Source organism: Mustela putorius, unplaced genomic scaffold (genome assembly GCF_011764305.1).
Source record: "Mustela putorius furo isolate JIRA1106 unplaced genomic scaffold, ASM1176430v1.1 tig00003859_pilon_pilon_pilon, whole genome shotgun sequence".
NCBI lineage: Eukaryota > Metazoa > Chordata > Mammalia > Carnivora > Mustelidae > Mustela > Mustela putorius.
The window spans coordinates 25270850-25284907 of NW_025422011.1; the positions used below are offsets into that span (position 1 = coordinate 25270850).

General features: G+C 46.6%; 1 protein-coding gene across 7 annotated transcripts in view; it reads left to right on the forward strand.

The window, feature by feature from the left end:
- Positions 1–14058, forward strand: part of SERGEF (secretion regulating guanine nucleotide exchange factor) — a 218739-nt gene that overhangs the window by 97410 nt on the left and 107271 nt on the right. For 4 of the 7 annotated variants that reach the window (XM_045066157.1, XM_045066158.1, XM_045066153.1 and 1 more), the window contains one exon: positions 13159–13251. The exons of the other annotated variants lie outside the window; for them this stretch is intronic. In XM_045066157.1, coding sequence (XP_044922092.1) covers positions 13159–13251 — 93 coding nt within the window. The remainder of the gene's footprint in view (positions 1–13158; positions 13252–14058) is intronic. 7 annotated transcript variants of the gene reach the window in all.

Below are 14058 nucleotides of genomic sequence, written 5' to 3' on the forward strand. Positions count from 1 at the left end.
TTATCTGCTCCTGGGACCAGGACTCTGTGTCTCTGTCACCCTTTCTTCCACTCTCCATGCTTTCATCTGTTCTGCCACAGCACCTTCCTTGACATGGAGTCTGGAGTCTGTACTACCTGCACCCTGGGCCACCCCATCCACACAAGCTGCCCTGGTGTGTGAGAGATATGTGGGAGAGCGAGAAGGTTTCTGGAACCAGGAGTCTCTGGAGATTGCCTGCGCTCAGCTCATTTGTCATTGCCTAGGCTTCCTGGAGCGTTTCCATCCTAGGAAATTTTTTTTTGGCCTCAAGACAGAACTTCTAAGAACATGTCCCAGGATTGGGCCCTCTGGCACCGTGTATCTCTCACCCCACCAGTACTGGCCGGACTCTGCTGTTTGCTAGAGTCTGTGGCACTCACAGAGTGGAGGGTGCTGGGACGTGGCCCCTGCTTTCCAGGAGCTCAGGATCCAGTAGCTGGAGCCAGGTGAGGGGCAGAGGGCTGGCTAGCCTTGTGGGGGACCGTGGGCCTACAGCAGCGCTGGACCAGTAGACAGGAAGGAGCTGTGAGAGGAGAGGAGGGTCACATGGGCAGGGTAACAGGCCAGCCTCACAGGTGAGTCAGCTAGGGAGGAGCACAGACAGAGCTGTGACCTGGTGAGGTAGACTGTCTGAGGTCCAAGTGAAGAAAGGTGTGAAAGGACTGGGGTCCTTACCTGAGGCTCTTCCCATTCGGATAACTCCCAAACAGAAGTGACCAACCAGGCCGAGGCCCCAAAGGATACCATTTTGATCTGAAATCAAAAGAGGTGAACCCAGCACCCAGCCAGGAAAACATTCTAATGTTTCAGAGGCACAAAGCAAAGGACTAAAGGGACTGGGAAGCAAAAAATAAGAAGCCCCTCCTGTGTGCATTGTGCCCAGTTATTAAATCATGTGTGTGTTATTTAATTTTCCCAACCACGCCATGGACTGGCCTCAACACATGAGGAAGCGGGGACTGAGAACCACGAAGCTGGCCAACAGGAGATCAGTATTTGAGGCCAGGGGAGGCCCCAGAGCTTCACCTCAGTGTGCTGCCTCTTCCTAAGGGACTGACAGATATACTTCGGGAGACGTTGGCCCAAATCTTAAGTGCCACACAGGAAGTCCCAAACTGGACAGTGTGAAAATGTCAACCAAGGAGCAAAAAGTTGTTAATGAGCTCTTTGCCAGCCTGGGCTGTTCTACCTTGAAAACACCCACGATTTCCACAGTGTCAGGCTCTTGATACGTCCTCTTCCCTCCTCTGCCCAGGACTGCTGCTCCCAAGGGTTCTGCAAGAGCTCTGGGTAATCATATGAGCCTGTGACTTCTAAGGGGGCCCTCCAAGTGGCCCTGTCTGTTGGGGCCTTGATGAATGACCCCAAGACAATGTAGGCTGACCTGCCAGAGTCTTCTCTGTGAGTATGTGTGAGCCGTCTTACTGCCACAGCTTGTTCGAGCCTGTTTAATAATTGAAGGCCAGCGCTAAACGTTTCACGGCTTGTCCTTCGTGTCCACGAGTGGTTTTCTGTGTGTAAGTGAGATGCCCTGTCTCCCAAGGACGCACTGTTTCCTGAAGTGCAGCTGATGCAGCATGTTCACATGCTTCCATTGGAGAGCTTGGGTTTCATCAGATCCTCTTTTCAAGGGGAACCTCTCTTGTCTCATCTTTGCGAGCAAGCATGGGAAGCTGGGTGGCTGGGGCCCACCCTCCCTCACTTTCCTGGGAATTTGGGCTCCGGAGGGTGGGCTGCAGGAGACTTGCTCAGCCACTTCCCATTGTGCTGAGGACTCGGTGCATTTTGTCACTTTAACATGAGAGAGGAGCCATTGCAGGTCTAAACGCCAGTAGTATTAGCCTTGTGCTGGTCAGTCTAGGCTGGTTCCGACTGCAGTTTCTCCCAAGTCATGTGCTCTTTCCTTGCTTTTAGGCCTCCCTGCCCTCCCCACCTTTCCCTGCACTCTGCTGACCTCCGTTTCCATTTCTGGCTCAGTTCTGGCCTTGCTCTTCCAAGGAAAGGGCTCTTTCTCTGCATACCCCTCAGCTCTGTGTGTCTCCCCATCTTACCGTGTGAGAGTTACCTGCATGGCTGCCTTTCACCAGTGGACCCAGAGCTCTTTGGTGATGATGGAGTTGTGACTAAAGGAACAAATTGAGGTAGTTTTGTGAATTCTGCTCCTGGAAAAATTGCAATAATAGTCAAGTAAGACAACTGACATTAATTGAGGACCCATTGTGACCTAGGCACTGGGCTAGATGTGCTGTCTCATCCAACTTTCACAACGGCCTTGGATCATGGACATTTAGAGGTTATAGAAAGAAGTCAAGATTCCTGCAGTCTTTCCTTGTTATCCTTGGTTTGGACTGACTCATCATAAATGACCTGCTTTATAATTAAATAATGAGGACTTTTGAAACTTAAAAAAATGCTTTCTTTTAATTTTGCAGTTTCACAGTTTAGCATCGAGTACAATAATATATCAGATGACTGTCAAAATGCAGAACCAACTCTTTTGCTGGAAATAATTACACTCTGCCAACCCTGTTTTATTTTGAGCAGCTCCAGTGGCTAACGGGCTGCGCTGCGCTGTAAATTGAGCCTGTGATATACAGATTATGCGGTGGGAGGGGAAGGGGGGGGGTGGATCCGGGGTCTATGAAACCGAGTGCAGACCCACTGGTTGGGTGGTATGCAGGGAAATTGGACATGTCCCTTTGTTCAGTTCAGGAGAAGTCTGTGATTTGACAGTTTAGACAGCTGGAAAAATTAGGAGCTGCTTTGCTGGAGAAGCTGGCCTGATTCTTCAGACTTGCACTTAGGAGATCACTTGGTAGTTTTCTGGTCAGAGTGCCTGTGTTTCAGGGTGCAGGCAGTTTAGACCCGTACTCATGGACCTGCCCTCAGCCAGGCCAGGTCTCCTGTCTTGCAGGTTTGGTTGCCATTGCCTCGAATCTCACGTTTCTCCCTGCTTACTCATTATGTCCTCCCAGATGGGTCACTGTCCCCTCAGAGTTGGCCTGTCAGCATGGCAGAGAGGAAGTTAGAGGTGGGCAGATCTGTGTTTGAATTCAGGCTCTCACTACTGATTGACAACTGTGTTATTTAGGGAAAGCGGTTTTGCCTTTCTGAGCCTCCATTTCCTTATCTGTAAAATGGAGATTATACATTGAGCAATTATTTGTTGAATGCCTGTCATGTGCTAGCCACTGTACAGGGTATTTGCAAAATAGAAATCCTTATCCTTGTGGAATTTACATTCTAGTGAGAGGAGACCAACGTTCAACCATAGACATAATAAGAAAATTACATGTTAGAAAATAGTGTATAATATAAAAGAAGAAAAAGGAGCAGGGCGTGAGACTTGGGGAACTCTGGAGGGGAGCTGGCATGCGTGGATCACAGTTTTTAATGGGCCTCATTGAGGTGGTCACATTGGAGCAAAGATGTGGAGTTGGCAAGGGACTTGGCTCTGCAGGTAACCTACAAAGAGTGTCCCAGCACAGAGGCTCGAAAGGAGGAGCAGGCCTCGCATGCTTGAGAACCCGCAAGGAAGCAGGCATGGCTCAAGCAGAGGGAGTGGGCGGCATGGGCGAGGATAAGAGGAGCTGAGGTCAGGACGCAGTGAAGTGATTTCTGTAATCACCTTGCTCTTCCATCCAACGGCCCGATTTTCTAATGGCGCTGTTCTCTCCCAGCCACCTGGGCTGCTGACTTCAGGGAGACCCTGACGGCTCCCTTCTTTTTGTCCCATTGCCAGTCACTTGCTGGGCCCTATAGTTGGTTGTCTCTCTTCTGTCCCTTTCTCCTTGTTCCTTTTGACCTTACCCCCTTGGCTTCTCACCTGTCCAGTCACAGTAGCCTCCTAATCAGTAGGCCCGCCCTCTCCAGTCCCTCCATCGCCACCCCCCCCCCCCTCCCCCTCCCTTTCCATGCCCTGCTGCACGGAGGAGACACCCTCTCCCGCCCATTGGTGTTCTCGTTATTCATTCCTTTGTTCATCCACCAGCATCTTTTGAGCATCTACTAATGCTCAAACTCATTTGAATTGAGTCTAATGGAGGAAGCAGCCTCGAAAATAATTACAATACCAATTCAGAAATGTTTGTTTTTACCCTAGCTTGTTTCAAAAAGGATTTGGAGTTCAGTAGCTTTATTATATAATATGATGAGTAATGTGAAGCAGCAGCTCTCTGTATGTACAAAGCCAAGTTCCAGTCTCTCAACCTACCATTTAAATCCCCCTGCTTAGGCGCAGACCTGCCTTTTTGGTTTCATCTCCCACATTGGAGTCAAGTGAACCTTTTGCTTCAACCAAGGAGACATCTTGCTGTTCCGCAACATGACCTTCTCTTTCACACCTCCAGGTTTTGGTTCAGACTCTTCCATTTGCTGGGAGTGGCAGTTTGGGCTGATCTGTGTTCTGGCTGTCCTTCCACTCTCGGCTTTAGATGGCATCTTCTGGGGAAGTCTGCCCTGATGCTAAATGATCTCTTCCTTCTCTCCGCTTTCATACTGTTCTCTTTTGCCACTCACCACATTCCACCATGGGGGTTAGGTAGTGGTGCGTGTGTTTCTGGTTTTTTTTCCTTACTGGATCAGGAATTCCTTGAGGCATAAATCCTTTAGTGAGGGAATGATTGGGTGTTTCCTGAGCCATAACATAGGGGGATGGATTTGCATTGGAGATGTGTTTTTCTCTTATGGAGATATAAATGAACTGCTCCTAAGTTTCTGGAGCTCAAAGGTAATGACTCTGCAGGGAGCTGCTACCATCCAGTGCTATAACCCAGAATGCATTTTCTCATAGAAGTCATGATGTAAATAGTTTCTGCAAAGATTTCCATCAGGAGTTCCAAATGGCGGACTCAGAAGCACCCACTTTTGGAGGCTTGCTCCTTCATAAGCTGGAGACTGCTTCCTTTTCCAAGTTGCTCCCTTGGACCAGCAGGCAGGTGGTGTCTGTGTCGCCATACTGTCAGCCACTGTCCCGGGCACCACGGGGCAGAGAAAGACATGGAGACTTAGGTCACACAGAGATGACCAGCTCTACTATTACTTAGTCATGTGACCATTAGCAAATTACTGATTTGAACTTCAATTTTCTAATCTTCAAAACAAGAATAAAAATACCTCCCACTAGGTGTAGTGAGGATTAACAGGTAACCTGGGTTAAAAGGTAGTGCCTAGAAAGTCCTTGGAATGCCATTTAACAACAATCAGAATGCCACACAATGCCACAGTCAGCTCCCTTTTTTTGTTGTGCGCCTGTGACATTCCTGTGGCCTAGGACTATGCTGCTTAGATGGTCTTGTTCATGTGAGTCACCCAAGGACTCCATTAACTTATGAAATCTGATATAGTAGGCCTGGGATGGGGACCTGAAATTCTGCATTAGATTTTATGTATTTGAGAGAGAGAGTGTGTACAAGTTTGCGGGGTGGGGGGCGGGGAGACAGAGGGAGAAGCAGGCTCCCCACTGAGCAGGGAGCCTGATGCAGGGCTCGATCCCAGGACCCTGCGATCATAATCTGAGCCGAAAGCAGACCCCAACCAACTAAGCCACCCAGGTGCCCCATATTCTGCATTTCTGATATGCCATGTTGCTGAGCATACTTGGAGTAGGAAGATGTTTGATTTTCAAACTATAGCCTGCCTCTAAATCATCTGGAAATCTTGTTAAAGCAGATTTCTGGGCCCCACTTCCGATGATGTACTAATTCAGTACGTCTAGGGTAGGGCCGGAGAATTTTCATTTCTAATAATTTCCCAGGTTGTGCTGATGATGCTAGCTCAGGGCCCACACTCTTAGAACTACTGTGCTAGGAGATAACAGGGACGAAATTAATGAGAAACAGAGAGGTAAATGATGGTAGTTCTCCCACTGTAGGATACTTGTGCTCTCTGCTCTTTTTACTGTGGATGTCCATATAGTAACTATATGGCTCTGGAATGTCTTATGAATAATTAAGTAACAGCAACAACCAACACTTACTGAGCACTTATTATGTGCCAGGCACTGTGCCACGAGCTTTATATAGCTCCACTTAATTCTGGTAATAACCCTATGCAGTGGATACCATGGTTTTTCCAGCTTGATTTTTCCCATGCTAACCAATTCATAAGAATCACCTGGCACGCTTGCTAAAACACAGATTTCTAACTCTGCTCCAGTGATTCCAACTTGGTGAGGTCCAATACCCCATTGGAGATTTTTTTTTTTTTTTAAAGATTTTATTTATTTATTTGACAGAGAGAGATCACAAGTAGGCATAGAGGCAGGCAGAGAGAGGGGGGGGGCAGGCTCCCTGCTGAGCAGAGAGCCCGATGCGGGACTCGATCCCAGGACCCTGAGATCATGACCTGAGCCGAAGGCAGTGGCTTAACCCACTGAGCCACCCAGGCGCCCCGGAGATTTTTTTTTTTTAAAGATTTTATTTATTTTTATTTTTTTTTTTTTAAAGATTTTATTTATTTATTCGACAGAGAGAGATCACAAGTAGGCAGAGAGGAAGGCAGAGAGAGAGGAGGAAGCAGGCTCCCCGCCGAGCAGAGAGCCCGATGCGGGACTCGATCCCAGGACCCTGAGATCATGACCTGAGCCGAAGGCAGCGGCTTAACCCACTGAGCCACCCAGGCGCCCTAAAGATTTTATTTATTTAAACAGACAGAGATCACAAGTAGGCAAAGAGGCAGGCAGAGAGAGAGGAGGAAGCAGGCTCCCCGCTAAGCAGAGAGCCCGATGTAGGACTCGATCCCAGGACCCTGAGATCATGACCTGAGCCGAAGGCAGAGGCCTTAACCCACTGAGCCACCCAGGCACCCCCCCATAGGAGATTCTTATGATTAGGTGTAGCTGGGCCTCTTTGCTGTAGTCGATCAGCTCTCTGCTTCTTCACCTGTGCCCGGTAGCAAATTGCCAGTTTCGAAGAAGTACCATGTCAATGTTAACACAATATATTTGACATTAAAAGTTGCACTAAGTCACATTTCTCTTTGAGAATTCAGAAAATGCTTTGTAATCTCCAGCTGCTTTAGGGTCCTCATTTTGACCATCCTGGAACCGTAGAGGTACAGAAAGGCCTGGTGATAGGGCATTTTATTTACTCGAAGGCCAAGGGAGCCCATGCCAACAATATAATACTTGGCCCTCTTGAGGAAGAGCATTTTGTTCGGAATGTTATTCTAGGAAATTGGTCTTCATTGCATCCAGATGGACTCTATGTTTCCACAGGGTTTTAAGAAAAATGAAAAGAAAATGTTGTATTTGCTTCTTGTCAGGCCAGAGCTTGTTTGCCCACATCCGGGCCAGCTGGCCAACCGTTTGCTTAGAGCACACCCCATCAAGACACCAGCAATCCCAGTACCTGCTGGTCTCCCTCACCTGGCCAGGGTCTTCAGCTCCTCTTTGGTTTCCCAGCCACTGGCTTCTTTACATGGGCTTTCCCATTTAGCCTATGGTGGCATATTCCATACTTTGTTGGAACTCTGGCTGAAGTTGGAAAAGGGAAACATTCAGAGTTGTAGATACAGTTGGAAGTTCACCAACCTCTTGCCTGCTCTTGGAGGCCCTGTCTGCCTGCCTTGACGGAGGCGGTGTAATGGGGCAGTGATGTACAGCGAGGGTGAGGTTCTGTTAAATGCACCATATTTTAGCCGTCAGGAAAGACATCTCTGAAACCAAAGAAAATTGAGGTTTTGTTTGTTTGTTTGTTTGTTTTAGGTGCTAATCTGAGTTCCTTCTTAGGCCAGTTAGTAGCCCTCAGAATAATTTTCTGTTGCTAATGGGAAAAGTGTTCAGTTTGATGGAATGAGCACTATACCCGGAGTCAGAAGAGCTGGGGATTCAGGTCAGCTCTCCCTCTAATTTCTTCTGTGATCTTGGCCCAATAATCACCTCTCTGGATGTTGGTTTTATCTTTAAAATGAGAAGATTGGGCTCAGGTATCTCAAGATCAGCTTGCTATTCTGCGATCTCATGACGATCTGTTCCTAGGAACATGTGCCATTCACCTGTTCAATCAATATCTATTGAACATTTAGTGTATTTGAAGTACTTTCCCAGGCACTTGGTCAGGGTGGGGGATAATGTATCCACAGATGAGGCACGCTGATCCACTCACTCACTCATGTTTTCATTCATTCATACAACAAACATTTATTTTTGTGTCAAGCACTATGCAAAAAGCTATGAGTGATATGGTGAGTTAGACACAGGTTTTGTTGTTAGGCAAGGTCTTGAAGGGGTTCCTGACCACTCTTTCTGGCTTCAAATCAGGTAGCATTTGGCTAGGAAGGAAGCATTTCAGACAGAGCACACAGCATACACAAAGTACAGAGGCAGGAATCACAGGCTGAGCTCAGGATGAGAGGTAGTTCATTTCGGCTAGAGCCTACAGGACACGAAAGGGAATAATTAAAGCAAAGTTATGAAGGTTGACTGGGGCCAGAGAAGGTGTTTGGATGCTAGGCTGGGGGGATTTGGGCTTCATTTGGTTTTGTAATCAGTGAGAATTGTGCATGATTTTTAAACAGAAGCAATGTAATCAAAGCTCTCCCTGGAAGCATACAGGGAGACCAGTTTAGGGGGCCGTGTAGCATGGGCTCAGCTTTGGGCTGCATCACTGTCATTAGAGAAGAGGGCTGAGGTGGAGCCGGGCTGCAAGACCTGCCCATCCTCCAGCCCTGGTTCTCCTTTGAGAGCTTTTGGTGGAGTCACTGACATCGTGGCGATCGGTGCATTCGGATCTAGCCAGGACATCGGGCCGCACCAACATCCCTAGCACAGTTTTTCCCTATGCGTGACTGATGAACCGATTGGACAGCCAGGTCTCTTTCCTAAAATGAGAGGCCACTTCATCCACGGAAGCGCTTCTATGGGCGAAATTTAGTACATGCCAACCTACCTTTGAGACAGAGGTTTTCCTGTTGTTTCAGTACAGCAGGGTGTGTCTTTGCTTCATCTCTGGCTAATTCCAGCATCACAGACACTATGGGGTAGGGTTCGTAGAAGTCAGCTCAACCAGAATCTGGAGCTTCTAGTTTCTTAATTTTGGGGTGTGCTGAGGACATCCTGCCTGAATTCAGCATGCTAGACAGCTTTGAACAAGGGCTGAGGGCCATGGGCCGTGGGCCAGAGGGTATATTTCCAGTAGCCTCATAGCAGAATGCTCCACTTCAAAGAGCTGAAGCTTTTGGGGGCATGGGACATCTGCATAGACAAGGGCACCATATGTGTGTGGGGCTGGGGGAAAGCGGGGTTGGTGGAGGGAGGATGGTGATTGGGTCCAGTTTGCTGACACAGCCTGGTACCGGGGGCTGCCTGCCCTTGGCCAGATGCTGTTGGTAGCTGGTGCATCCCTACCGTCATATGCGACCCGAAAGTACAGGCCAGCAGGAGTTGCTAGTGTGCATACTTTTCCTTTCCTCTGTCCGTTTTGCCAGGACTGACCTTATTCACAGTCAGTTTCAAAAGTCAGTCCTTCAGACATGCACAGACTCGAACAGTTTGCAAGGAGCTTTCATACTCTGTCTCACTGGAATCTCACAAAAAACTTGTGAATTAGGACAGGAGTTGTTGATCCATTTTACTTATGAGAAAACTGGGGCTAGGGTGGGGTTAGGTAGCTTTTTCTAAAGTCCTACAGGTACAGAGCACAAGGGCTGGCTGGGACTTGTTCACGCAGGAGCCAAGAGGTGACTTGTCAGGGCTGCTTTATATTTATTTATTTATCTATTTATTTATTGTCGGGACTGCTTTAGGTGGAATTTATGCACATTGCAGTAGAAGTTAACAGTGTAGCTTCTTCATTAACTAGGTGGTGACTTTGGCAAGTCCTTTCTTGTCTGTCTTACTTTTTCAGCTATAAAATGGGAATAGTTATATTTACTTAATAGGATTATTTAAGGGTTAAATGATCATTTATTAAGAAAAGTGTACAATACCTAGCATAAATCAGATACTCGGTTAATTCCTTTAAAAAAAGATGGGGTGCCTGAGTGGCTCAATGGTTAAGCGTCTGCCTTTGGCTCAGGTCATGATCTCAGGGTCCTGAGATTGAGCCCTGAATGAGCTCCCTTTTAGCTGGGAGTCTGCTTCTTCCTCTCCCTCTGCTCTTCCCTGTCCTGCTTATGTTCTCTCTTTCTCTCCCTCAAATAAATAAAATGTTTAAAAAAAATTAAAAAAAAAGATTTTATTTATTTGACAGAAAGAGACACAGTGAGAGAGGGAACACAAGCAGGGGAAGCAGCAGGCAGGGGAGAAGCAAGCTCACCGCTGAGCAGGGAGCCGTATGCAAGGCTCGATCCCAGGACCCTGCTATCTTGACCTGAGCCAAAGGCAGATGCTTAATGACTGAGGCACTCAGGCGTCCTCAAAAAACTTTTTTCTTGAAATAATTATGGACGTATAGGAAGTTATAAAAATAGTACAGATGATCCTGGTGATAGAGTGGTACTACCTCCAATGATAGACTCTCAAGTACTTACAGTATCAAAACTAGGAAACTGTGGTGCCTGGGTGGCCCGGTCAGTCGGTGGAGTGGATGACTCTTGATTTCAACTTGCGTCATGATCTCAGGATTGTGAGATTGAGCCCCACCTTGGGTTCCATGCTCAGCTCAGAGTCTGCTTGAAATTCTTTCTCTCCTTCTTCCCCTAACCCTTGCTCGTTCATGCACTCGTTCTCTCTCTTGCTCTCAGTAAATAAATAAAATCCTAAAAAATACCCTGGGAAATTAACTTGGATACAATACCTATTGGTAACTATACCACACACTTTATTCAGAATTCCTTTATCTTTTCAGATAAAAATTATAGGACTTCAGAGTTTTTTCCTAGCTCCAAAATTCTATATACAGTGTCTTATTTGTCTTTGACTTTTCTGTGGCATCTGACTTTCTAGAAACTTTCTCCTCCCTTGGTTTTTATAGCACTGTGCATCTCTCGTGACATCCTCACATCTTCCTGGTTGTCTTCACTGTTTTCCTGTCTTCTATGTTGTCTCTCTCCCCAGATTCAGGTCTCAGCCCCTGCTCTTCCTTGCCGGGGTTTTTCCTTAGGCGAAATCTTGCTTCTGTCTTTACTCAAGGATTCTGAAGTCAGAGTTCCACCTCAGCGTGCCAAACCTCTCTCCAATTCCCTGTTTCTGCCTGTTTGCAGAATCCTATCCTAAAACAAAACTTGTCATTATTTAAACCCCAAACCAATGCCCTTGTGGCTGTCTGCTGGGCTTCCCTGTTTCGGTTGGTGACTTAGGATTACAACTGCCTCGAACTGTGTGAGGAAACTTTTGGGTTATGGATATGCTCCCTCTTGATTGTAGTGAGGGTTTTGCCGGCTTTATACATATGTCAAAGCTTATCAGATTGTACATGTTAAATATTTATATATCACTTATACCTCAATAAAACATTTTTCAAATGTTTTTTAAAAAAAAGACTGTCCCAGAGCCAAACAGTCTAGGTCTGAGTCCCGGCTCTGCCTCTCGGACAAGTCACTCAACATCTCTGTGCCTCATTTTCCTCAGCTGTAAAAGGAGGATAATAACAGTGACTTACTATAATGAAATTAGGGGAGGATTAAGTCCATTAATTCAGGTAAAGTGCTTAGAACCTTCCTTGCTGCAGGTGAAGCTTTCCAGGTGTTCGTTGTTATGGGTTCCTCGTCTCAGGCTCACAGCGTCTGGCACAGAGTAGGTGTGCGATAAGTGTTTGGGAATGAACGAGCAGAAGAAAGAATGCTGCCATGATCTTGAAGCGCTATTTTTTCCCCCCAGCTTACACCCAAATATTTTTGCTTCTTTAAAATCCAGCACCAGATATGCACCTTTTCTCCCCTCTCCTGAGTCCATAAGGCCCTGCTGGCCTCCCTCTTCTCCCTCCTCCCTTAAGTTTTGTGTTAGTATTTTTGGCACTGACTCAGCCAGATTTGTTTGTGTGTGTGTGTTCAAGCAGCCTTGGGTGTATGTATCTTATCTTTTTGTCTACCTCGGATGTCTTCTGAGGGCATGTGTCCTTTCTAATTTTTTTCTCTATTTCCCCTTTGCCCATGCTGGGCATAGAGTAAATGCTCTATAGATGTGGAATAAATGAATGAGTGGTATATGATTTGCAAGGATTAGGAAGGCTTCACGCAATGAAACAAATTCCCATCAGTTTATTATGAAAACAAACACAAAACTTACAAAATGGATCCCTGAAGGGAAAATTTCCAAGTGTATGCAGGTGACAAGTGGTCCTACTTCTGACCCTCTCATCTCACCTTCCCTTTTGGGTCTTGGGGGAGCTGTAGACCTCCTTAAGAGCCTTGGCCCGAGCTTCAACACTGATCTTTCTCTGAGTCCCCTGAGTACAGCTGAGGCAGGCAACTGGAACTGTTCTAAAGGCTTGTCTGAACCACAGCGAGGAAGCCAAAGGGGACTTGGCAAAGGGGGTAGGAGAAGCTGAAACAGACCGGCTCACTCAGGCCAGGACACTCCATCTCTTGGCCAAGGAGTTGAGTACAGTTCCCCTGTCTCTGGCCTGACCCTCTGTTTTCTAGCTGCTGCCTCTCGCTAATGTGGAAGGTTCAATCTGAAAGCTAATTTGTTAGAAGCTCCCTCTTGGACACCTTGACATTTTTGTGTCATAAACCAGAGAGGCTGGTTTCTCTTTTTCTAATTTGAGGGACGCACTCAGGATGATCACTATTTAGGCAACATTCTTGACACTCCATTTCTTACAGATGTAGTTTTGGCTTGTCTTCTGTGCAAATCTAATAAAATAATGATACCTCAGCCATACCATCAGCAAGACATCCATATGTGGCTGTTAGTTGCACAAAATCACACATTATTCTGTGCCGTCCCTGCTGGGACCTGATCTAGCTTACAAGTTGATCATCGCTCATGCCATTCCTTTGGATTAAGCATTGCCTTTTCCAGCAGCATCTCCCACTGGGGATGGTGACATATCAGGTCCCTCATAGCCTGGAGTATGTTCATTTATCAACGTGCATTCCTCCCCTTCCCAAGAAATCTGGAACAACTCATAAGCACTTGATGCCTTGGGACAGAAGAGGCCCAGCTTCTGGTCATCGTTCATAGTAATAGGCTCCCATTACATTATTCTTTTCATTTACAAAGTACAGCATGCCTCATGTGTTTTTTTTAAACAGTTCTGTGAAATGGGTGTTGTGTTCCAATTTTTACCAATGAAGAACCCAAAGTTCCTAGAGAAAAGGCTTGGCTTGTCCAAGGTCATGGAGCCGGTAAGTGCTGAAGTGCTTGGCTCCAAACCCTGTTCTCTTTCCTTTGTACCTCCTGGCCTCTCCTACCAGTATCTTCTCTTTGATCTGCCTAGGCTTGTTCTGGCTTTAACCCCAGGTTTTTTTCTGTAATACCAAGCTAAACTATTTATTACTTTCTCTGCTGCTTCTATACCTTTATAGTCTTGGGAGAGTTCCATAGATTCCAGCAGGAAGTTTATTCCTCTCAGACCCTGAGATTCTTTTGTGACTTTCCATGCTGACTATGGAACTCCATCTAGCTCCCCTAGCTAGAGCTCCCACTGTCTCTGCCTTTATTTTTCCCACCGTCAGGATTATCTTTGGTCTGAACCTTAGACCCTGCTTTGTCCCTTGTCTTTTTTCCCTTGATCTGTCCCATAGTTCTTATGGTTCTTTCTGTGAGTCTTGCTTCTTTGATAGACTAAGGCTCCCCCTCCTATGGGGTAGGCTCAGTTTCTCACATTTATTTATTTACTCTTCCATTTATTCATCAGCTACTTTTGGAGTGCTTGTGTCGACTATGTAGGCATGGGGCGGGGTGTGTTTCCAAGATGTTAGGATATGGTTGAGGAGACCAAAGAATCAGTAGCCCTTTACTATCCACTATGGTAATGGTTATGAAGCATAAACAAAAGATGTTTGTGGGAACATAGGAGGAGGGACACGTCATCCAGATTTGGGGGTGTCAGAGAAGTCTTCTTGGAAGAGATCATGTCTGAACTAAGTCCTAAGGGATAAGTTCAAGTTGGCTTAGAGTGAGTGGTGGTGGTGGTGATCTGTAGGAAGGGC